Here is a 25,720-nt window from a genome sequence, read left to right as displayed (position 1 = left end):
CAAATGCACTATATATTTACAACCCACCAAAACAAATTACATTGATAAAAGCCACAATCTATGGAATATGAAAGCTGATCTACCCCCTAAAAATAAAAATAATAAAAAATAATAAGAGCACATGATCACCGCACGGCAATCTTTACACTCGGAACAAAATCGATTAAATGGCAAGTCGGCCTATGGTAACCGCGACATGGTAACAATGTAACACTTTTCTCTTGGCTATTAGCTGACTGAAGTTTGTTTCCTCGTAGAAAACCAATACAATCGAGACAACAACCTGAGACACCTGCTTTCATCAGACCACATTAATCAATCCCCGATTCAGACAGCACTAGCCAAAGGACGAATTGGGAGCAGAGATATACTATGCGGTTCTTCTTCTTCTTTGGGGTTTAATGGCGCTTGGCATCCAATATGTTGCATTACCTCCCCCTAACTGATCTATAATATCAATCCCTTACACTTTGTGATACAAAATGGGAAAAAGGGGGAAAAAAAAAAAAAGTTAAGGTACCCCATTCCACTACTTTGACCCTATCTGCTCCTGCACCTTGCCAATGGCCTGGGAGGACAGGACACCACCACTGAACACACACTGTAACTCTTCAGAAATCAAATCTCATATACCCAAATACTTCTCTGCAGCAGTCACCACAACATATATTTTCTTTGATGAAGTTTCTGCTGAACATTGATATGAACGCTAAGAAGCCAACCTTACTGAAGCATATTTTAGTTGTTGGCCTATCCCTCTGTGCTGGCACAGATCTACTACTCAAAGGGATCCTCTCAGGACCCCTCAACCTTGATCCTTCCTCTTCTTCTTTCTTCACTGCCTCAGATTACGAAACATTCTGCACAATTCTGTCTCTGGTCACCTCAATCTGCCTCTCTCGCACCGGACACTTCCGATCCCCAGCAACATAGGCACCCCTACAGTTGACACACACTACTTTATCCACCAAAACCACACAATCCTCTTTTTTTATATATATTTTTTAAACCTTTATTTAACTATGCAATTCAGTTAAGAACAAATTCTTATTTACAATGACGGCCTATCAAAAGGCCTCCTGTGGGGATAGGGGATTAAACATAAACTAAAAACATAGGACAAAACACACATCATGGCAAGAGAGACCACAACAATACATGCCCTTCTGCAGACTTACCACATCTAAGATTCTCCGCCCTATACACACTGCTGCAACATGACCGTAAACGTTGCACCTGAAACATCGGAGTGGATTCGGCATCCAAGCTCTAACAGGATAATTTATATATCCTAACATGACTTTGTGAGGTAAATACAGACTCAAAACTCAAAAGGACTGACAGTGACTCCTCTGTTTCACCAAGCTCACCACCGGGTATGCGTCGCACCAAATGACAGGCTTCACAAACACCAGGAATCTTCATCTTCAATTACTCCACCTCTACACTTAACGCTACCCCAGAAATCACTCCTTTCAATGGTGCCCTATTCCTAAACACAAAGCAAGAAACAGATCTTGACCCAGATTAAATGAGACAGAGCACCCGCTTCCTCTGGGCAGAAGAAACACAAACAAATATAAGTCCAGTACAGGTTACCTTCATTCATCCTTTCCCACCCACCCTAAAACCACAAATGTATCTGCCAAAAGGCAGGGATCCACTTTCTCCAAAAATGTCACTCCTACTGGACCAGATTCTTCTTTATCATCGATTCCAAGCTCGGGCTCTGAGCTCTTTACCACAAATTCCACCTCACTTAACTCCCTCATTCACTTCCTTTTCACCTCCAGAACTCGGTATGGCTTACGTCTCACATCAATCTTCACTCCTTGTGAAAATCTCCCAATTTTCCACATAAAAATGACTTTCTTCCCTTGAGGGATGCCATCTCTTCAGTTTCTTCCTTCGTCTGTTGCATGCCCCCCAGACTTTAATGCAATCCTGTGGCTAACCACACATTTGCAATGGATAAACCACTTTATAAAGGCACATGAAATATTGCTGTATAATTATACAGTTTTTACCCGTTTTATACTGATTGTCTGTATACATGGCCTATAAGAATATTTGTAAACAAACCATTAATGTCTATTTTTATTTATTGGAAAGCTGTGAGTGATGTTGTATGATACAATATCAGTACTTGTTGCATTTTTTACTTGTCTAAGTCCTATCATCAACTGATTTCAGCCAGTGTATGGCTGTAGATTGACTGCAATGTTTGAATGGAATGTTGGCATATTGGCAGTTCATTTGAAAACTTTCTTGCTGGCTAACATACAGTGCAGATACATTTGAAAACTTTCTTGCTGGCTAACATACAGTGCAGATACATTTGAAAAATGTATTACTTTATACAATATCTTATCACAGCACTGGCAAACAACGGTTGACCAACTTCCTGACCAAAATGACTGATCTTTATCCCATCACAAGAAGGTTCAGGTCTAATTGGAATATTTTAATGACTAATTCTGACAAAAACATGACAGCCTGCCACAACCATACTGCAATGGCACACCTCACAACTGTTCACATCGAATTACCATAAACCACAAGAAATTTCCAGCATGACAACTACTGTTAGTCCTATCTGAAAAGGAATGCAAAATGTAGTGTCCATAAAAAAGGGACTAGAACGACTGATGACCCACTAATCTCAGTCGGAGCTTGTTTTTATCCCCGAGTTCCCAGTTGTCTTGAGCGCACTGAAGTCGGATGTCGGAGATTCCGAGTTCCCAGTCTTGAACTCCGCATTACAACACCTGGATAGGTATTTTACATATCAGCTAACTACCACATTTGCAATCTGTCAGTCGCTGACACAGTTGACGAGGTACGCAACCATTGGTTGATGCATGCTACGTCTGAGCAGGGGAATACGACCCTTACATTTAGTTGATTACCCAGTCCCCTAGGGTGACAAAGTACTTTCTCAGAGGTCAAAAGCCAGCACATGGCTCCTGTCAGCACCTAGAGAACATTAGCATTCTGTTCTGAATTAGCTTGTTTACACTTTCAGTCCATGGCGTCAGGACTGTAGTCAAAACACAGATAAGCTTTTAAATTTGACTTCCAAATTCATCTTCACCTTGCAGTCTCACCTGGGATACAACTAGTTCAGTTATAATCCACTGACCAGTGCCACACATGTTAACACATTATAAATGCATGACATTTCAATTAAAATGAGCTATAAAAACACCAAGCTTTATTACCACAAATATGATCAATTACATGTGTAAATAGACTATTATTGTATGACTAACATTACTATTTTTGCTGCATTGCCCCACAGTCCAATGTTCAGAGCTACAGTGATCCATAAGCATGCACTCGTGACAAGTTATTTCTCTCTTAGTTTGACTTCCTAAGGCCTAGACCAGAATGAGCACAGAGTAAATGTAATAAGGCCGGCAGATGAACAGATTACCATTTGTTCTGGAAACACTCATTGAGCTGAGGGTTAAACCAGGTTGATAATGCAGCAGTGTTTAAGGGGACCACTTTATTCCCCTCATCTTCTCAATTCAACATGAAAGCTGAAAATATTAACTTCTGGAATTAGTTAAAAACCCATATTTCTTTTTAATACATTCTACAATATGATCAATGGAAACTTACTAGAATGTTAAGATATTGTACAATACAGTATATAATAAAATACACAAATCTTAAACTGTGGTTTTATTTATATTCATTTCAGATATGATATACATTTAAAACATCTAGATTTAATGAAACAATAGTTTTATGCGAGGCACAATCACATATGGAGTCATATTTCTAGACAAAAAAAAAACTACAAAAAAACAAGAACAGGGAACAGGAATGCATTTTGCAAGGTAATGTTGCCATGCATTTTGTGATGAGTTTCAGGCTCAAAAGAAAAATAAATATACTTTGGGAGTGTAAGTAGATCCCTTTCTAGCCAGGGCTTAATATTGGCACCAAACAATCAAAATAATGTTAGTATATAAACTCAATTTATCAAATGCCGATAAAAAGGGTTGTTCCACGAAATGAGTGCCTTTTGCGTACCTTCAATATCTGAAGTAGAAATAGTGCACCAATATTGCGTTTTAAAAGCCTGTTGTATTCAATAATGTCCCCTACAATATAGACTACATGGAGAATTCAGATGAACACAAAAAGACTTGCCCTAAGTGCCAAAATCCAGCATTTTGACAAGTCCCACTGTGAACCCTCTGACTGAGGAAGATTTTAAACCACCTAACCCCAAAATGTCAAGTTTTCACCATCATTAGTTTTAAAGGAAAAATAAAAAATAAAACTGTCCCTCATTTTAAGATCAACCCCCGTTACCTGAACTGAACTCTTTAATATGGTGAAACTAGTCCTTAAAAAATATATTTAAAAAATCCAAAGAAACATTGGAAAATTAATAGTCAAATCAGTGTATAAGCATGTGAGCTGGTTCTACTCTTTTGGCCATTTCCTGGTGTTTTGTTGTGGAAAACAGAGTGGGTTAAGCAGAACACATCAACCCTGTTAACTATACAGGCTACAAATGTTAACTAATTTGTGAAGTTTGCATTCAATTGTCGCTCCCTGTTGCACACAACCTTCCATTCCCTGACACATGGGAATTTATGGAATATTTATGATGAAAATTGTCAACCCTGTTACGGTCAACCTTGTTACTTTATATGGCACTTAGTCATTTAAAATGTTTGTTTTTTTATACCTTAAGATAACTTGTTTTTCATTAAGTTGAACATATGTTCTTTATGACAAAATGTAAAAATTGGGTGAAACTAAGTTTTTGTCCCAACAAGTTACACATCTCAAAAGGCACCGAATTAGTGGAATGACCCAAAAACAACCTTTGTAGCAAATGATGCGTCATGTCACCTGATAACTCGTCAAAAGCGAACTAACGTCAACGATTAAAATGCTGACATTATAAATCAGCTGGCAAAAACAAAAAAAGTGTTTCTCATTTTAGGCTTCATTAAGGAAATGTTGTACCTTTCCCTTAGTTCTGCTCCCTCGTTGAGCTCCACTGAAAGCAGGACGGTGCAAAAGGAAAAGCATCTGGTTATGTGTTCCTCACCATGGGCATGGAATGGAATGAGGGCTCATGGCAAGCAAGGTGCAAATACAAGAAGCCCAAACCATGGTGGGTAAACCAGGCTTTCACATGTTATTTAGTTCCATTAGAGTCTGGTCCAGCATCTGGTGCATATCAAGGTTTTCCTCTTTAGCATGTGCCAGTTTCTCTGTTAGACACCAAATAAAACAAAATATTAAAATCCAAGCTACCATCACACAACATGCAAAAGAAGTATATTGTACGGTTAGGTCTACATAATTAGCTAACAAAAGCAACACACCTTCAGTTTTAGAGAAAAACTAAAATGATGTGACTGTGCTGTGGCAGTAAACATGCAGGATTTTTGTAAAAAAAAATGTTTTTAATAGCATAGCCTTCCCCATGCTCTAAACATGGACAATTAACAATACTGTATATGTTGGTTGTATGTCAGAGTATACAGTAAATATACAGATTAGAGATAATCCCAGATTTATACATTTATACAGTACCAGTCAAAAGTTAACACCTACTCAATGGAGGGTTTTTCTTTTTACCATTTTCTACATTGTAGAATAATGAAGACATTAAAACTATTAAATAACACATGGAATCATGTAGTAACCAAAAAAAAAGTAAAAAAATATCTAAATATATGTTATATTTGAGATTCTTCAAAGTAGCCATCCTTTGCCTTGACAGCTTTGCACACTCGGCATTCTGTCAACCAGTTTCATGAGATTGTCACGTGGAATCCATTTCAATTATCATGCGTGCCTTGTTAAAAAGTTCATTTGTGGAACTTCTTTCCTTAATGCATTTGAGCCAATCAGTTGTGTTGTGACAAGGTAGGGGTGGTATACAGAAGATGGTCTTAACAAATAGGGCTAAATCCATATTATGGCAAGAACCGCTCAAATAATCAAAAATAAACAGTCCATCATTACTTTAAGACCTGAAGGTCAGTCAATTGTGAAAATTAAGAACTTTTAAAAGTTATTGGACAGACTGGTGGAAATCGGTCCTCCAAATTGGAGATTTTTGGTTCCAACCACCGTGTCTTTGTAAGACGCAGAGTAGGTGAACGTAGGATCTCCGCATCTGTGGTTCCCACCGTGAAGCATGGAGGAGGAAGTGTTATGGTGTGGGGGTGCTTTGCTGGTGACACTGATTTATTTAGAATTCAATGCACACAACCATCATGGCTACCACAGCATTCTGCAGCGATATGCCATCCCATCTGGTTTGCACTTAGTGGAACTATGATTTGATTTTCAACAGGACAATTACCCAACAGAACTCCAGGCTGTGTAAGTGCTATTAGACCAAGAAGGAGATTGATGGAGTGCTGCATCAGATGACCTGGCGTCCACAGTCCCCCGACCTCAACCTAATTGAGATGGTTTGGGATGAGTTGGACCGCAGAGTGAAGGAAACGCAGCCAACAAGTGCTCAGCATATGTGGGAACTCCTTCAAGACTGTTGGAAAAGCATTCCTCATGAAGCTGGTTTAGAGAATGCAAAGAGTGTGCAAAGCTGTCAAGGTAAAGGGTGGCTACTTTGAAGAAAATAAAATATATTTTTGGTTACTACATGATTACATACATGTTATTTCATAGTTGAGTCTTCACTATTATTCTACAATGTAGAAAATACAAAAAATTAAAAACCCTTGAATGAGTAGGTGTCCAAACTTTTGACTGGTACTGTATGCTGCTAGCTTGTTACTCCAGCAGTAACACTTAACTCCAGAATTATTAGCATCTCACACACACACTTGCAATACTGTACATAAATAAGCTCATTACTTAGATGAAACATTCACACTGTGTTTAGTCCTCATTCAAGGCCACTCTTAGTTCGTTAGAGAGAAGGCGGTTTTTCTCAAGTTGCTGGTAGAGGTGATCTTGGCAGTCGGAAAGCAGGTAGGAAAGAGAAAGAAGAGAGGAAATCAGTGCAGTACCAGACTAAGCTCAAGAGAAAGCTTCATGTGGGATCACGTCGCACCTGATTATACATTGCCTCGGTTGAAAATTCTATAGTATAGAAGGTCTACTCTCCACAGAACAGTGGAGCAGTAACAGCAGAAGTGATGGGTAGAATGCCTCTGAACTTTGTGAATGGAAATTTGAACATTTATCTGGGGTGGATAATTGAGCAAACAAGTAATAAATTGCCAGACACTGTTTAGTGGGCTCTACGCACTGCCTAAATATACCTTCCAGAACCAGAAGGCATGTACGGATCCTGCTTAAAGTCTTACATGTGCATCTAAGGCAGTATAAAAGTTTAAATTCCAGCCTTGTATGGAGGACCACTACCTGGTGTCAGATTCAACTATAAAAGGATATTGCAAATTACAGACGTCATGTCATCAACATTGCCAATTCGAGCTTCTACTTTTAAAAATCTACCTTTCCAGAAACAAGTCTCATCGTTGCCGCTTGTTATAGATCCCCCTCAGCCCCCAACAGTGCACTGGACAAGATATATGAATTGATCGCCCCCCATCCATCTTCAGAGTTTGTACTGTTAGGTGACCTAAACCGGGATATGCTTAACACCGCGGCCATCCTACAATCTAAGCTAGATGCCCTCAATCTCACACGAATTATCAAGGAACCTACCAGGTACAACCCTAAATCCATAACCATGGGCACCCTCTTAGATATCATCCTGACCAACTTGTCCCCCCACCCCTGCTTCACCCAAATCCAGACAGCTGATGTTATGAAAGAACTGCAAAATCTGGATCCCTACAAATCAGCTGGGCTAGACAATCTGGACCCTCTCTAAAATTAAACTCCGAAATTGTTGCAACCCTATTACTAGCCTGTTCAACCTCTCGTATCGTCTGAAATCCCCAAAGATTGGAAAACTGCCACGGTCATCCCCCTTTTCAAAGGGGGTGACACTAGACCCAAACTGTTATAGACCTATAATCCATCCTGCCCTGCCTTTCTAAAGTCTTCAAAAACCAAGTTATCATTGGGTATTATTATTATTATTATCATTGGGTTTACTTGATAGCTACCTACACAAATAGCTAGCTAGAACAAAGTGTTAATAAGATATTCATTTAAAAAGGATTAAAAGCAATACAAATAAGTTATCCAGTTGTTGTTGACCAGACTTGTTTATACTGTATTATTGACTGTATGTTTGTTTCACTCCATGTGTAACTCTGTGTCGTTGTGTGTCGAACTGCTTTGCTTCATCTTGGCCAGGTCGCAGTTGTAAATGAGAACTTGTTCTCAACTTGCCTACCTGGTTAAGGTGAAATAAAATAAATAAATAAAAAGTTAAACAGATCACCGATATCCCACCATACCTTCTCCACTATGCAATCTGGTTTCCGAGCTGGTCATGGGTACACCTCAGCCACGCTCAAGGTCCTAAGCGATATCATAACCACCATTGATAAAAGACAATACTATGCAGCGGTCTTCATCGACCTGGCTTTCGACTGTCAATCACCGCATTCTTATCGGCAGACTCAATAGCCTTGGCTTCTCAAATGACTGCCTCGCCTGGTTCACCAACTACTTCTCAGATAAGAGCTCAATGTGTCAAATCGGAGGGCCTGTTGTCCGGACTTACGGCAGTCTATGGGGGTGCCACAGGGTGCAATTCTCGGGCTGAGTCTTTTCTCTGTGTGTATGTATGTATGTATGTATGTATGTATGTATGTATGTATGTATGTATGTACAGTAGGGAGAACAAGTATTTGATAACCTGCAAAATCGGTAGTGTTTCCTACTTACAAAGCATGTAGAGGTCTGTAATTTTTATCATAGGTACACTTCAACTGTGAGAGACGGAATCTAAAACAAAAATCCAGAAAATTACATTGTATGCTTTTTAAGTAATTAATTAGCATTTTATTGCATGACATAAGTATTTGATGACCTACCAACCAGTAAGAATTGCGGCTCTCACAGACCTGTTAGTTTTTCTTTAAGAAGCCCTCCTGTTCTCCACTCATTACCTGTATTAACTGCACCTGTTTGAACTCGTTACCTGTATAAAAGACACCTGTCAACACACTCAAACCTTTCCACAATGGCCAAGACCAGAGAGCTGTGTAAGGACATCAGGGATAAAATTGTAAACCTGCACAAGGCTGGGATGGGCTACAGGACAATAGGCAAACAGCTTGGTGAGAAGGCAACAACTGTTGCGGTTTGTATTGAAACAAACCGTCAGGGGTTGCAAAGGCTGTCTTTTCTTTGGCCCTGGGGGTCAGAGGAATTTGCCAGTACCCTTTTGTCAGATCAAGGGTCGTAATGTACCGAGCATTACCAATTTTCTCCAGTAGTTCATCTACTCGGGGCATGGGGTAGGCATCAAACTTGGAGATTTCATTTACCTTCCGAAAGTTGTTACAGAACCGCAAAGACCCATCGGGCTTGGAGACCATCACAATTGGGCTAGACCACTCACTATGTGACTCTTCGATCAGTCCAGCTGTCAACATTTTCTCCGTCTCGGCTCTAATCGCGGCCTGTCGAGCCTCGGGTACCCGATATGGCCTCATACTCACTTTTCTCCCTGGTAGGGAAACGATATCATGAGCCATAACCTCAGTTCGGCCAGGTACCTCTGAAAACACATCTGTTTTTCTGGATCAGGGTCTTTACTTCCTGTACTTGTGCTGGGGACAGAGTGGGTGAAATATTTACTTTGGCTGTCTCCTGAGTGTGTGTGGGGTATGTGACCATTAGTGTTTCTCTCTCTCTCCATGCTTTTAACAGGTTTATGTGATAAATCTGTTCCTGGGGCCGTCGACCTGGCTGTCGGATCCGATAATTGACTTCTCCGATTCTCTCCAGTACTTCATATGGTCCTTTCCATGTGGCTAGTAGTTTACACTCTACCGTGGGGATCAGCACTAACACCTTATCTCCCGGTTGAAATTCCCTCAGGGTAGCCTGTCGGTTATAAGTGTGCCGCTGGTGCTCCTGTGCTTGTCTCATGTGCTCTCTGACGATGGGCATGACTGTGGCTATCCTGTCTTGCATTGCCGTGACGTGCTCTATGACACTAGTATACGGGGTGGATTGGTGCTCCCAGGTTTTCCGGGCGATGTCTAAGATTCCCCGGGGATGCCTCCCATATACCAGCTCAAAGGGAGAAAACCCCAGCGAGGCTTGAGGAACCTCTAATGGCAAACATCAGATACGGCAACATGCAATCCCAGTTTTTCCCATCCTTATCGATTACCTTCCTGAGCATTGACTTCAGGGTTCGGTTGAATCTCTCAACCCATCCGTCTGAGGATGGTAAACCGATGTCCTCAACTGTTTCACCTGCCACAGTTTACAAAGGTCCACCATAAGGCGGGACATAAAGGGGGTCCCCTGGTCGGTAAGGATCTCCTTTGGAACCCCTACCCTGGTGAACAAGAGCACTAATTCCTTTGCAATATTTTTGGAAGCCATCGTCCGAAGGGGAATGGCTTCTGGGTAGCGAGTGGCATAATCTAGAATGACCAGAATGTATTGGTGCCCTCTGGCGGATTTGGGTAGTGGGCCCACTAAATCCATCGCTATCCTCTCAAATGGCGTTTCGATTATGGGGAGTGGCACTAACGGGCTTCTAACAGCTGGTCGGGGAGCTGTTAACTGGCACTCCGGGCACTCTCCACAATGCCGAGCCACTTCAGCTTGAATTCCTGGCCAGTAAAACCTCCTTACAATCCGGTCTCGGGTTTTATCGATACCAAGGTGTCCACCCAGAATGTGCCCATGAGCTAGATCCAGTACTGTTCTCCGGTACCGAGTGGGAACCAACAACTGTTCCACCACATCAACCCCTATTTTCGAGACTCTGTACACCAAACCCTTTTTCATGATGAAGTGGGGAAAACTATTAGGCATCATCCCAACATTTATGGGAGTACCATCTACGACCTGCACATCTGCTCTGGCTTGCTGCATCTTGCTTGATCTTTCAAGTACAGTGGTTACAACAGGACATGCATACCGTATATCATCTTCATTTTCACCGAGGTTACATTGCATTGGCTCTTCTTTAATAGGGCAGTAGGCTGCAATATGTCCCGGTTGATTACAATTGTAACAGATAATAGGGGTTCGGGGGGGAGACCCCCTCGACACCCAGTCCCGGTTTCCGTTTTTTTCCTTAGTGTCTCGGCCTGATTCTGATTCTTTCCTCATGGCCCCACGCTGCTCTCTTCCCCCTCTATATGTTGGGACAGCCTTACCCTGTCCGCTGGTTCGCCCAGGCCTGGGGAACAGGAATCTTTCCTCCTGTGCCTGCTCAGCTGCTCCTGCCGTACAATACCGTTCAACCAGGCCCACGAGATGGTCGGCGGAAAGTACCTTGTTCTGGCCAACCCATCGTCTCACTTCTTGGGGTAGACCTCGCTGAAACTGGTTGAGTACGATGTTCTCGACGATCTCGGCGGATGACTGGGTCTCTGGTCGCAACCATTTCCGTGCCAGGTGAATCAAGTCGAACATCTGTTCGTGGGGGTTGTCCCGGTCGGTAGGACCACTGGTGGAAGCGGTGTGCCCTCACGGTATCGGTCACTCCCAGTCTAGTCAAGATCTCTCCCTTTAGTTTATCGTAATCCTGTGCATCTTTCAACTCCAGGTCGAAATATGCTTTTTGAGCATCCCCTGCCAGGTATGGTGCCAGAAGCCCTGCCCATTCTTCTTTCGGCCACTTCTCCTTCTCTGCCGTCCTTTCGAAGGTGGTAAGATATGCTTCCACATCATCCTGTGCTGTCATTTTTTGAAGAAAATGATTGGCCCGCCTCTGGGTATTTGCAGCTGGTAATTGAGCCCCAATTTGGTCCGCTAGCCCCTTTAGGCCTTCTCTTAACTCCCGGGTGTTTCTCTCTTGCTCTTCTCTGAGCAGCTGGTTGGTGCAGTGCTGGACCTGTAACGTGTCCTGATACATTCGCATTGCATCCTGATGAGCTATTTGTTGAGCTCTAGTTGCCTCTTGTTGGGCGGCCACCGCTTGTAACAGGGCCTGTATGGCTCACTCCATACTAATTTTCCTGAGAAACTGTCCTAACCAAACAAAGCCACAAAAAAAACCTGACTCCCCTTTGGAGTGCTAACTGAACACTTTTTAAAATTCCTCTTCTACCTAACCAATGGTATGGTTAGTCCATGTCCGCATCCTCCACCACGTGTGGCAAACCTCTTCAAGGTTAGGAGCATTTGTCACAAATTAAGTGGTAAACTGTCACCAAATCACCCAAGAATGAGAGTTCTTTCGAACAGGACAGTTTCAGAACACCTGTGTGTTTGTTTCTCCGTCCTGGTCCACCCAGGCCGTAGGCGAGGTCAAGGATAGCAGGGTTCGGTACACGAATCGGGTTCTCGGTAGGTCCAGGTCCAAACGCCAACAGGTAAGTCCAAAACAATCCAGCTCATACACGGTAAATCCAGCCAATCTCTATTGTCTCTTTCTCTATTGTTCATAGATCCTTCCAGCACTCTCTCTCTCTCTCTTCCTGGTTTTTATTGACCCTTTATCTGTGTGTCGGCTCCACCTTCTGAGGGTTCCCCTTGCTTCTGGGACTTGTAGTTTTGGGGGTCGGCCATTTTGTGATCTGTAGTTCTCACAGGGGTGGCCATTTTAGTGATCGGGCAGAGCCCGTTTATTAGTTCTGCTCTCACATATCTGCCATTTATCACTCGACCCCCTTCTTTGCCACAATACCTAGGTGTCTGGTTAGACTGTAAACTCTCCTTAAGCATCTCCAATCCAAAATTAAAATCTGCTTCCTATTTTGCAACAATGCATCCTTCACTCATGCCGCCAAACATACCCTCGCTAAACTGACTATCCTACCGATACTTGACTATGGTGATCTCATTTACAAAATAGCCCCCCAACACTCTACTCAGCAAACTAGATGTAGTCTATCACAGTGCCATCCGTTTTAGCACCAAAGCCCCATATACTACCCACCACTGCGACCTGTATGCTCTCGGTGGCTGGCACTCACTACATATCCGTTGCCAAACCCACTGGCTCCAGGTCATCTATAAGTCGTTGATAGGTAAAGCCCCGCCATCTCAGCTCACTGGTCACCATAGCAACACCCACCCGTAGCACACGGTCCAGCAGGTATATTGCACTGGTCATCCCCAAAGGCAACACTTCCTTTAGTCACCTTTCCTTCCAGTTCTCTGCTGCAAATGAATGGAATAAATTGCAAAAATCTCTGAAGCTGGAGTCTTATATCTCCTTCTCTAACTTTAAGCATCAGCTGTCAGAGCAGCTTACCAATCACTGTACACAGCCAATCTCTAAATAGCACACCTCAGCCCCATATTATTACTTACCCTCTTGCACCCCAGTATCTCTACTTGAATATCATCATCTGCACAATCATCACTCCAGTATTAATGCTAAATTGTAATGATTTTTCCTCTATGGCCTATTTATTGCCTACCTCCTTACATTTGCACACACTGTACATAGATTTTTCTATTGTGTTATTGACTTTAACGTTTGTTTATGTGCAACTCTGTTTGTCACACTGCTTTGCTTTATCTTGCCCAGGTCACAGTTGTAAATGAGAACTTGTTCTCAACTGGCCTACCTGGTTAAATAAAATAAATTATGATTTTCTGAGATATAAAAACAAGGAAAACTTGACTAACATCAAGGCATCCTAGTTTTATTAGAGAGCTTGAGATAGGAAGTTTCTATGTAAGCTGTTTTTATTTTACCACAACGATTCTGTTGGAAGAGTGACACGTTTAGCAACACACCAGCGCTCCTGGAGCCACAGCAGTCTAGAGCCACAATGCCCCACTGAGGAATATAGAAAACGTATGGCAACTACTCAACCACCTCAAAACACAAAAGGTTGGACCAAACTTCTCTGATCACATGAAGACCTTTCCGTAGAGTCATGAGAAGAGTCACTTGAATAAACCACTCAGTCATACAGATTTGGATTGACAAAGTCTGCATTTGCTCAGATGCCAAAGGGACACCGGACAAAAACCCACCTTCCAAAAGCAACCAGATTGTGCAGTTCACCCTCAACTGTGGTTATCACAGAACAAAAAGGAACTTCAAGGGGGCCTTTCTTCCATACAGAAGTAGACCTTGTTAGTAGTAGATGCAAGTGAGCTACACTTGAATTGACTTGCATTACACTTGCATTGACAAACACAATGTAAGACCCAGTAGAAGGCTCACATTGAAATACAAAGAATTGTATTGCATTTCAATAGACACCTCGCATGCATTAAGGGTTGACAAAATATACTGAATATTTTGAAATTAAGACTTTAATTTTGTTGGTTGAACAATGTACATTTCAAATACTCACAAAAAAAATTAAGAGGATGTAAAAAGTAATACAATATGGTCAAAATGAAAGTCCAAATCAGTAAACAAAGAACCTCCATGCTGTATTCTGTTCATACAAAACAAGTCTCTAGGCTCATGCACTGTACGGCTAAAATGGTTACTGACTATCATGGCGAGAATGTCCTCACAACCACACGCAAGTTAGTGTGAGAGGAAACCACTGACTGAGCTTAAACACTTACCACATAATTGGCCCGTACTTACAGACAATATACAACCACCCTTAAGCCCATCCCTTGACTAATGACCTTAAGACTACCTTGTGTATAAAAAGGAAATAGCTGCTTTCTAACAGTAACCACTTTATTTTGTATGAACACAAAACAGCAGACAGATGGAGAACATCAGAGACAGAACAGAAGGGTGTGATGGCTGGACAATGGGTAGGTGAGGTGCAAGGAGGCGACAGAGGCACAAGCAGGCAGCACAGTTGAAGAATTACATGGAAGTCATGTCATTGAGGGCGTGGTCCAGCTCCTCGCTGATGGCCTTGTGCTTCAGTTTCTGGGCATACAACTCATCTATTGGGACGTGGACCAAGTGCACCAAAAAGGGAGGAGGAGGGGGCAGAAATGGAGGGGTGCGTGGGAAGGGGGGGGGTGAAGGGTGTCCAAGTCATCAGCAAGACCCCAGAGGGAGGGGGAGAGAGATGGACAGAGTGGAAAAGGAAAACATGTTATACCAGAAGAGGATAGAACAGAAATCTGAATGAGGCCATGACAAATTCTTCAGCATCATCAAGAAATAGTGAATATATTACTGGAGCTGGCCCTTGAACATCTCATGTCAGAGATTCCATTACCATATGGCTGCTTCCTCAGCCCTACTAATTACTATTACAGCCTCATGAGACATTCTTTAATCAACAGATGGATGATTAACAGGAATCAGCAGCAGTAGGGCAGCATTTCCCTTACTGTGACTAATAGCCCGTTCTCATTGAGCAGATGCAATGCAACTTCATTGTTGCAGATACAGGCAAAAGCAACCCAATCTATGAACAATCTTAAATATAGAGTGACAAGGAAGACCTGTCAAATGTCCAACTACCAATGTAATTGCCACTCAGCTGTAACCCAAAAGTAGATGGACTCAATAAGGGGTACGTGATGCTCAAAAGACACAGATAATAACAGAAATGAGAGGTAGCAAAGATTAGATTGCAAAAAAAGGGAAGAGGATTTCCTCCTCTAGAAGAGATTTGAAAAGTAGACACTCACCGAATGGCCATGAATGAGACCAACTGACACTATATAATGTAGACCTACTCCAAACAGATCAAAGTACAGTTTTGAAATTAACTGCAAAAACGTAATACCTTCCAAGTCGTCAATGGTCTTCTCAAGCTTGGTTACTGATCTCTCAGCGAACTCAGCACGTGTCTCAGCCTGTGGTAGACAGACAGGTTCTTAAGAATCAGAATCTTTAAAGTTCACACGGTGAGTGATACCTTGATAGTTTAGGCCTACAGCACTGAAATAGCCTGGCCTCTGGCCAAAGTCTGTAGATAAGGGGGGGGGGGGGGGGGTTGTGAAACTTGCCTCCTTCAGCTTGTCGGTGAGGACCTTCATCTCCTCCTCATACTTGTCCTCCTTATGTGAGTACTGTGGACCAAAAGAGTCATGCATTTACCCACAGATAACTGCTACGCCCCCACCAGTCTACAGAGACAGATACAAAGTCTAAAAACACTCACTTTACATGTTAAATAAAACAAAGACTTTACATCTAATGACAATTTATCATAATACAGTTCTACCATGATACAATAGGTTTATATTCAAATGACAGAAAGAAATACTGGAAGGTCCATTTGCCTTACATCTGCAGAAAGTATAAAGTTCGACTAATCTTAGACCAAGGCAATTTGTATGCCAGATACTGTATCCATTGAACAAAGTGTTGCTGTAAATGGTTCTTTAGGTTCCTTCCATCCATTAATTCTCCAGCATGGCTCTGGAGAAGCTGGTATGGACAGCATGCCTGAACACAGCAGCAGACTACCTACCTTCTCAGACTGGGCCTCCAGTGACTTCAGGTTGTTGGTCACAGTTTTCAACTCTTCTTCAAGCTCAGAGCATTTGCTGGTGTTAGAAGGGAGAAGGTGCAGGGGGTCCAGAGAAAAGTGTGCCGAAATGTAGGGGGATATTGAGACACCAATGAGAAATGGAAGCAGGAAGGAAAGAGGGAGAGCAGGAAAGAGGAGACAAAACAAAATGAATACGAACTAGCGGAACTACAGGAAGGAGACCAAAGTACCTCAACACAGCAGGAACGTGACAATATTAACAGAGGTGGAGAGTAGACTACAAAGAAACTTTCAGAAATGCCTTTTAGCATGCAGATTTGGTCAGATTAAGACTACTGGCTAGTACTGCATGTGAAAGGTGTTATTCTTGCACAATCCCTGCCAGGTTAGAGGTGTAAAAGGTTCTAGTTTTAGGATATCCCGAGCGTAAGCCCAAACAAAGGAAAATAAAGCAGAGCCAGGTGCAAAGAGGAAAGAGGCGTCATTCAGCAGAGTGAATGAACGTGACAAGAGGAAGTAGTACAAAAGTCTATAAAGATAGGTCTAACAGAATACATTGTTAGTCTGCAGTACCTTTGCTTCGGAAGCTGTAAGTGATTTTAAGCTTTGTTCCAAAACTCTTAGCTCGTCCTCCGATCTTCGAATCCGTCTGTTAGTGGATGTGGCGAACGAAACGGCCATTCAAAACATGGAACACATGCAAATGAATAGTACATGCAACAACGAGCGTGAGCAACATGTTGAAAATAAACACTACATTTTGAGCCAGGCGTGGTGTTAAAGTAGAATGTTAAATAACTCCAGCCATGCATGTTAATTAAGTGCAGCGTTACTGTTAGGGGCATTAGATCTTACCCTTCTGAAAGTTCAGCGCGCTCCTCTGTACGCTCCAGATCACTCTCAATGATGACCAGCTTACGGGCAACCTTTAGGCACAGAACACCAAGGAGTTACACTCTATACACAAAAAGTCTGTGTATATACACACACACACACACACACAATACATGTGTACTGTACATATACCCTATATGAATTGAAGTATGTCAGGGTAGAGATGACTAAATCACCATGTTTGCTTTACAAAGTGGACTCAATCATACGTGTGTGTGCCATTATGTTATTGTAGGTTAAAGGAAGGGTGTGGGGAGGCTGGGCTGCAGAGACAGCTGGACAGCAGCCAACAACTGCAGCAGCTGAGAGACTCGCCTCCTCGTATTTGCGGTCAGCCTCCTCGGCGATGTGCTTGGCCTCCTTCAGCTGGATCTCCTGCAGCTCCATCTTCTCCTCATCCTTGGAGGCTCTGTTCTCAATGACCTTCATGCCTCTGAGCAGGGAAGGGAGAGACAGGCAGTAGACATTAGAAAGAGTCCCATCCCTAGGCTCATAGCAGCACTGCGCAGTAACTCAATGACTCAGATCAATAGTTTGAGTCCAAGACTAAACTTGGGTGGGCAGTGTACGCCCAGTGCACATCCAGACTGGCTGGCTGCTTGTGAATCTTTAATATGCCCTTTCAATGTCAAGGCCTGGCCTGACAGCTTTCTTATGGGACTGATGGGGAAAATACTGCACTGCTGTAGCACTGGGGATGACAGGGCAGGCCTAGCCCACACAGGGTCTGACCTACAGTCTCAATAGAGTTCAGGCACTGGGCTGTGCAGCACAGAGGGGCTGTTTATACACCAAACAAAGGAATGGAAACAGAGCCTCGCGTCACGGCCCATTTATTCAGGACCTCAGTCTCGACAAACAGCTTGTGTTTGTTGAAATTGGTCAGTGGCACCGCCAGTCATGACTTAGGCTAAAGCTGCCCTTAGTCTAAAGGCCCTAACAACTCCAAATACAGTAAGGAGCAAGGGAAACAGTCTACTCTACAGTCTAACTCCCTGCCCTCAATAAGTGCACACCTCTCAGACTCATCAGCCGCCTTCTCAGCCTCCTCCAGCTTGGTCAGGGCAGTTGTCAGACGCTCCTGAGCACGATCCAACTCCTCCTCAACCAGCTGGATACGTCTGTTAAGGGAAGCGACATCAGCCTCAGCCTAGGAGAGAAGAACTTGTCAAAACCTGCATCTTGGGGCAAAATGTATTAAGACACAAACATACATACATACACAGTACTCTCAAGGACACACAAACAAATATCAACATCAATAACACTGGTGACTTTTCCACTAGTGTCTTGTGCGTTTTATAAGTGAGAGGTCTGGGTAATTACTATTTAAGTGGTGCTTTCTGCATCCATCAACCTAACGGCAGTGGCATCTGTTGGGGAGAGAAGAGGGCCTTCCCAGGAGGATTCCCCAGTGCTGTGCTACACTTCATACACTGTTTGTAATGAGAACAATGCTCCTGGCTGGCACAGGCTGAATACCTAGCCTCATTATGAGACCCCAGAGGGGACATTAACAAGGAGCCTGCTGCAGTCATTGTGTGCCACAGAGGTTTACACTGCCAAAGGCCACACACACACCACTGAAGGAGTCCCCAGTGGACCAAAATTGAAGATTCGATTAAGTTCAGCTTTCATGTCACAAAATGGCTACTCTATCTTTGTTATTTGACTGGTGACCTGTTGTGGTGTGACTTACTACCAAGTTTTCCCCCTTAATGTTCTAATTATCTTACCTCCAGTACTATTAAGTTATGTAACCATCACACTATTTTATTTTTTTTACAAGACATTTGATACAGAGGAAGTGAAATTCAGCTACAATGCTACAGGTATGCTTTTATATGTGGTAATAAAACGGAACATTTGATAGCAGAAACAATGGCTAGGGACAGCCGCTCCTCTATTATTTTTTTGTTTCTATACGCACTAAAAAGGCTACTTATTTTAAATCTTAAAAACACTTTTTGTATGGAAACCAAAAGACAACTATATCTGACCTTGGTTTATGAGTATGTGCAGTGGCATTACCCAGTCTTTACACCTGATTAACCACTCAGAGGCCTGATCACATACCAAGACTTGTAAGAGTGGTGTGCAGGATCAAAGTCCATTTCATGTTGCAAATGGAGATGTAGAAACTAGCCAGTGAAATTAAGATAAATATCAGTTCATCTAGTGGCTTTTCAAACCCCACCCCAAAGCCACAAGTGTTTCCTTTAAATAAACTACCAATAACCTAGTCATATAAGTGACCATGTTGATGCGGGCAATTAACCTTCCAAATGACAAATGCATTATAGGCTGCATTTCCTGTTTCTATAGGCCAGAGTCTGGCCCCCTGTTCTTTAGAACATGTCACAACTCTTTGTCCTTATAACAGAAACCTTGTTTCAAACATAACTGACAGTATTAACAACAGTCTGTTATTGGTGTTCCTCAGCTCTGTTGCAGCATTTATTTTGAAGTTCCTTCCTGCTTAATTAAGTGAAAGAGTTTCAAAAAGAGTTGAGTAAACTTTGTGCTGCAATTGTGTCAAAGAGAATAATTTACTAAAATGTAATCTTTAGGTAACAATATATACTAAAGTGTGTGCAATAAGTAGCCTAGCATAGGAAATGAAAATATTGGGGGTGATGCAGTGCCATGAAACAATGTAGGCCTAACAATGCTGCAAGAACTGCTTGTGGCAACAGTTACATCCTGTCCATCAATTAAGATACAAATATTCACGGGGTACAAAATAAGCATGATTACAAAGTATAATTTAAATCCATCAAAAGGTATGAAGTCCTCTACCGCCACAGTTGAACACTATTTATACTTGAGGAAATCATCCAATTGGTCTCAAACGCGTAATCTGTCAAGAGTTGGCATATTGCCAGCAATGAGCATGACACATTTAGTTTGTTAGCTACCAAACACCACAACGGGATGTCGGAGAAATTCCGCTATGTCAGTGTGCTGCGTGCATCACCATGCATTTGTACAGCCTGTGCAACTCCATCGGACATTAAACATTGCAAAATTTATATATCATTGTTGCACTTGATACATATTTTGAAGCAATTTTACAGCTTTGCAGTTATTTTATGACATGCTTACTGATTCTCTGGCTTTCCTCTCCAAACCCAATTCTCTCTGTAGTCTTTCAGTTCTTTCTTCGGCACCGTCAGCCTGCTGTTGCAAGGTTTTTATTTTCCGTTTAACCGCTTCCAATGATGTTATACCTGCCATTATGTCAACTTGCTAAGAAAACTACGTTTTTAAGACTTTCCTCGGAATGGACATTGAGCACAACGACGCCCTGAAATGTACGAGGATGGCTGCCCGCGATACTCGAGTCGTCTGTGAGGACGCACACAGCAATAACTGAACATTACACCGGAAGTAACCATATTTTCATAGCCAAGTCCAAGGCTACAACAAACGAAAATATATTGACACGTATACAAACAAATATTGATGTCGTTGTTTTCGTAATATAATATTGGTTAAACAACATTTGGTCACAATAAAAAGTGTATATGTGGTAGACATACAGTAATGATAAGGGCACGCCTTATTATTATAAGCGTTCCTCAGGTAGGCTACCGTGCACTGGCATATAGCACCATCTGCTGCTATTATCTACAAAGTACACATGGGACTGAAAAGATTTTCAGACTGTAGTTCCTAAATAGCCCCAAGAGGAGGCCCTCTATATGCATTTGTAGAATCTTACTCAAGGAGTTCAACAAGTGGTTTCTTTCCTGATCTATTTTCCTTAATTTGCAGTGATATGAAAACATAAGAAAGATGAAGCACAATGGCGAATGTCTTCCATTAATTGGCTTTCACCAATTTTTCAACTATATTATATTGGGGCGAAAGGTAGCCTAGTGGTCAGAGCGTTGGACTAGATCGACATCTGTCGTTCTGCCCCTGAACAAGGCAGTTCCTAGGGCGTAATTGAAAATAAGATTTCCATCAACGTAGATAATGGAAAGGAGATGCGCATAGGAAGTTCCTTCAGTCGACTGAGATGTAGGCTACCCTATGGACACTTTCAATAAATGAAAATCAGTTGTCAACGTTTCATTTGATAACCTCTTCATTTGTTGATTATTGCTGTTTTTTGTTGTTGTTAATCTTTACTTATGATTATCATGCCATACAACTCCAGCCTATGCATTTTATCATTTTCTTCTGCTCCTGGATGCAGCTCCTTGTGTCACGCATGAATCTACATGCACACATATTCGGCATAGTTTCCCATTTTATGTAGTATTTACCTAATTAAAAATGTCGATGCATGAAGCCAAATTACACTCTCGGTAGCCTATGGGTTTAACTAAACTGACCTGAAAACATTAATTATAGGAACAAAAAATGACATGTTCAGAGGAAAATCGAATTTACTGTAGTCTGTTGCAAGAACAGCCCAAAGAAGTCATTTCAGTCTAACTTGACCATTGACCATATAAAGCAGTGAGCTATATTTATCCCTGCGCTGCTCTGTGTTCGCTCTCTGCTTGGAAACGGCACATTTAACTAATTCAGTTTCCACTCATAAATGTCCCCTCTTAAGGAGCTGTAGAGGAGAACTTGATTTACTGTCTTACATTGATGTAGCATATAGCATGGGGGTATCATATGTAGGCCATCTCAAATGTGGAGACATTCAAACACAAGAAAACTGAAACACTTTTGTTTTTAAAGTTGATATGACTTAGGTGACTTGTGATCGTTGACAGACAAACAAACAGACATCAACAAAATATATAAAATGACAGTTCAACAATATCTGGCACTATATCATGATCGTTTATGTGATTAAAATATTATGCATATAGCATAATAGGTTACTTTCCAGTTGGCCCATAGACATATAGGGCTGGACATTACCTACATTTGGTAATCTAAGAATGGACTTTAAACAAAATAATGAGACAGAATAAAGGCCTCTCACGTTACACTGTCATTTTACAAGTTTTACAATTTGATCTGTGAGACAGAAAAGACGTGGGAAGCAGTGTGCAGGAATTGTGATTTTGTGCCCTTTACTTACATCAGTGGCTTTCTTCTCAGCCAGCTCAAGTTTCTCCTGTGCATCCTTAAGGGACTCAGAGTACTTGTCCAACTCATCCTCTGTTCCCTTCAGCTTCTTCTGCAGAGCTACCACGTCATCCTCGAGCTGAGGTGTGTTTTAGTGCGGATAGTTTCACAGGGGTAATCAGCGTGAAACAGAGGGCGTGAGCGCACACAAGGCACAAGAGCGCAGACGGACAGCGAAAGGGAGAGAGAATAGAGAAGTTAGGGAAAATCATGCGAGCCACACAAAATACCTTGGTGGCCACCTCCTCGGCGCTCAGCAATTTTTCCTCGGCGGCTTGGAATTCATCAAGCACTTTATCTCTCTCATCTTCGGTGATCCGCAATTTCTTTTCCAACTCACTTATTTCATCCTCTAACTACACATGTACAAAGGACAACATTTTATTTAGTTGAATAGAGCATCTGAAACAAGTAATAATCATATTGCAATTATTCTGAATGTATAGGCTACATGTTTCTCAATAGCCTATCCATATTCCCCACAACAACAATATTCACCATTACAGTAATGTTTCTATTATTCCCATTTATAATTTCCCTACAGTTATTTTTTTATTCACGATTTTGTTGTAGAATGTATAAGGCTACAGTAATACAACTCCATCCACCCATCAATAAGTGAAATAGACAATTGATTCCAATAATTCATACCCACGTCACGAATTAGCCTACCAGTTGTGAAAAATTATTGGTATATATACTCCTCAGATCTTCGGATCATTCAAAATACTCCTTATTTTGAATGATCCGTAAAAGTGATACATCCACATTGTAGAGGTGGTCCATAATAAGAGACAGCGGCGCACAGAGCCACCGGTATTCGGGTGCTTTTTCTAGGATCATTTCGATTTTCTAAATAAAATGCCGACCTGTTTGCTCTTGTCCTCTGCTGCCTTCTTGTCTCCCTCGGCTCCCTCAGCTCTGTCCAAAGCATTCTCCTTGTCGAGTTTAAGCATCTGCATCTTCTTCTTGATGGCATCCATGGCTGCTTATTTTGTTGCTTGGCTCCACCAAATGTTCCAAAAGAGAGCCGAGGAAGGAGACTGAGCGTCTGTGCCTTACTGAACCTTGGTGGGAGTGCAAGCTCTTTCGGACTGTGCCCTGTCAAATAAGTACTTTCAAGGGGGGTGGGGTGGGGGTGGGGGTGGGGGGGGGGGGGGGGGGGGGGGGACTGAATTCCTTTGGACATCCAATACTTTTTTGGAGACGGCATCTCGGGGGTGCCTTCCCCTTGCCGTATCTTTTTTTTATGGATCTGCTCCGGTGATTCGCTGCTCTCAGACATTTGACCATTGATATGACTATATAAGGATTTGATGGGGAGGAAAGCACAGCCCCCTCAAAACGTAGGTTCAGTTTTCTAAAGTGCTGCTGTTTGGGCAGGACACAATCCCGAGAAGATGGAGAGAAACTGTGAGAAAAATGTGCATTTACCCTTATGGAGTTGACACATTATTATACAGTTGCATCAGTGTCTTTTAGAAACTGCTTAGAAACAGCATGTTAGCTGTGGACCATACAGTACAGTATGTAAAATGTATTGAGATTTGTCCATTCTGAGCTGATTTCAAATCTTGTTTAATGTTTGTTTTTTTGTCCTTTTGTCCCAGGATACTGGACCATATACAACCGTGGCAGTGCCCAGTGCTACTCATGGAGCTGTCTGCAGGGCTTACATCAGCTTCTTTCCATCAGCATTTGTGTTGATATTGTCCTACTGTGAGGTGTTGTATTAGCTCAGGTCAAGTGTACAGTCAGTGAAGAGGTACTGCTGGTGAAAAACTCAGGTCAACCAGCCCCTCGAGGCATTGTTCACAATCTGAGAAGAGCCAGATAATATATCAAGTAGCCTCCCTGCTAACTCTTTAAGCCAGACAGACTCCATGGGATACCCAAGTGAGATGGTATTTCAACAGCCCACCTGCTCCCTTTGACAGTCTACAGTAGCTGTGTAGTTCTCATGTTAGAGAACTGTCACTGCTGTTTAGACTGTTCAAGATGGACATATGAATAGTAATCATAAAAAACTATCTACAGGGAAAGGCTTACTGTGGGCTCCCGAGTAGCACGGGAGTCTAATGCACTGCATCTCAGTGCTAGTGGTGTTATTACAGACCCTGGTTTGATTCCAGGTTGTATCACAGCCGGCTGTGATTGGGAGTCCCATAGAGCGGCACATAATCACCCCAGCGTCGTTAGGGTTTGGCTGGGGTAGGCCGTCATTGTAAATAAGAGTTTGTTCTTAACTGACTTGCCTAGTTAAATTAAAACTTTAAATGCCCCTATAGTACATGACAGGTTTCTTTTAGCAAATGTTTAAGTTGGGAAATTAGAAAAATATGAATAATTAAATTAATTGATCTGTTTGACAATCCCTCATATTATCCACAGCATTGAAGGCTAACCATAACTGAACAGATACAAATTTGCCATAATTGATCAAAAGTAGAGCCATTTGTGAAGCACCCGAACAGTCAAAGTTGATATTGGGAAAACAAAATCGAAGTCCATTAAGTAGGTCTAATCACTAATTGTGATTAGTGTGCAAATGTACTGTATTTCTTATCATAATGTACAAAGCCAGACAGAAAGCTTAAAGAAGCATAGGCCTTTCTTGAGTCTCTCTTTTTCCTCACCAATATTCTTCTGAGGATATATTTAAGATTGTCTTCTCCTTCCATCACCTGCCTAGGTTTGTAAAGTTCAACTACGTCACTACGCCAATTGTTCAGGCCAAACCCTATGAGATAAACCTCTAGATTAATCCAAGCTTTTTATCGTATTCTGTTCACTTTGGATTTTGGCTGGAAATTGTTATCACAGCAAATGAAATAGGTTGATTGCCATTCATATATGGTTTTATTGGAGAAGTTAGAGATAGTAATACTGGGCTTAAGTCCCACAATAACAGAGTGTAGTATAGTGGATGGTGCCTACCATTTGTGGAGCAAATCTTGACAATCTTGTATTTCCAGACTCATTGTTCTAAGAGTAATCATGAGTAAGCACAGTCTCCAGACAGACTGACAGTGTAGTTAGTCAGTGTGGTCAATGTGCCATGGACTTTGAGTGACAGGTAGTATTAAGATGTTCTGATGATCCTGCAGGGCTAAGTCAGACCATGCTGTACCAGAGAGCTCCTTGTATAATAATAATTGGCAGAGAACATAATAGCTCCACATTTGTCTCTAACTGCTTTTTTTCACACTGACTCAGAATAGTGATCTTTAAGACATATGGTTCAGAGGTCACGGTTCAGTTGAACGTTC

General features: G+C 42.0%; 1 protein-coding gene across 15 annotated transcripts; it reads right to left on the bottom strand.

Moving 5' to 3' along the window:
* Window positions 1-3,677: 3,677 nt before the first annotated feature.
* On the bottom strand, window positions 3,678-23,645 carry LOC110520934 (tropomyosin alpha-1 chain). Of its 15 annotated transcripts, none has more exons than XR_016493432.1 (9): window positions 23,321-23,555; window positions 22,682-22,807; window positions 18,371-18,504; window positions 17,670-17,787; window positions 17,316-17,386; window positions 16,440-17,109; window positions 15,973-16,035; window positions 15,750-15,819; window positions 3,678-5,246 (listed from the first exon to the last, which is right to left on the bottom strand). XR_016493432.1 is itself a non-coding variant. In XM_021598388.3 (9 exons), the coding sequence occupies exons 1-9, from the start codon at window positions 23,432-23,434 to the stop codon at window positions 5,164-5,166; spliced, it is 855 nt and encodes a 284-aa protein (XP_021454063.1). In that variant the 5' UTR covers window positions 23,435-23,645; the 3' UTR covers window positions 3,678-5,163. The 15 variants fall into 15 exon arrangements, 13 of the variants coding, with proteins under 13 accessions (XP_021454063.1, XP_021454066.1, XP_021454070.1 ...); XM_021598388.3 differs by having other exon boundaries at window positions 16,440-16,515; window positions 23,321-23,645; XM_021598391.3 differs by lacking the exon at window positions 22,682-22,807 and adding an exon at window positions 22,405-22,530 and having other exon boundaries at window positions 16,440-16,515; window positions 23,321-23,609.
* Between the last annotated feature and the right edge of the window lie 2,075 nt (window positions 23,646-25,720).

Source organism: Oncorhynchus mykiss, chromosome 1 (assembly GCF_057628025.1).
Source record: "Oncorhynchus mykiss isolate SJ-2025 chromosome 1, ASM5762802v1, whole genome shotgun sequence".
In the NCBI taxonomy this organism is placed as follows: domain Eukaryota; kingdom Metazoa; phylum Chordata; class Actinopteri; order Salmoniformes; family Salmonidae; genus Oncorhynchus; species Oncorhynchus mykiss.
The sequence above is the reverse complement of the archived record's forward strand: the minus strand, read 5'-3'. Positions and strand labels throughout refer to the sequence as shown.

Coding starts and splice junctions, on each gene's coding strand:
- LOC110520934 (XM_021598388.3), bottom strand. CDS start 23,434: ATGGATGCCATCAAGAAGAAGATGCAGATGCTTAAACTCGACAAGGAG. Junction 16,036..16,439: donor TGGAGGCCCAGTCTGAGAAG/GTAGGTAGTCTG, acceptor TTTGGTCCACAG/TACTCACATAAGGAGGACAA. Junction 5,247..15,749: donor GACCATTGACGACTTGGAAG/GTATTACGTTTT, acceptor GGTGTCTAACAG/AGAAACTGGCACATGCTAAA.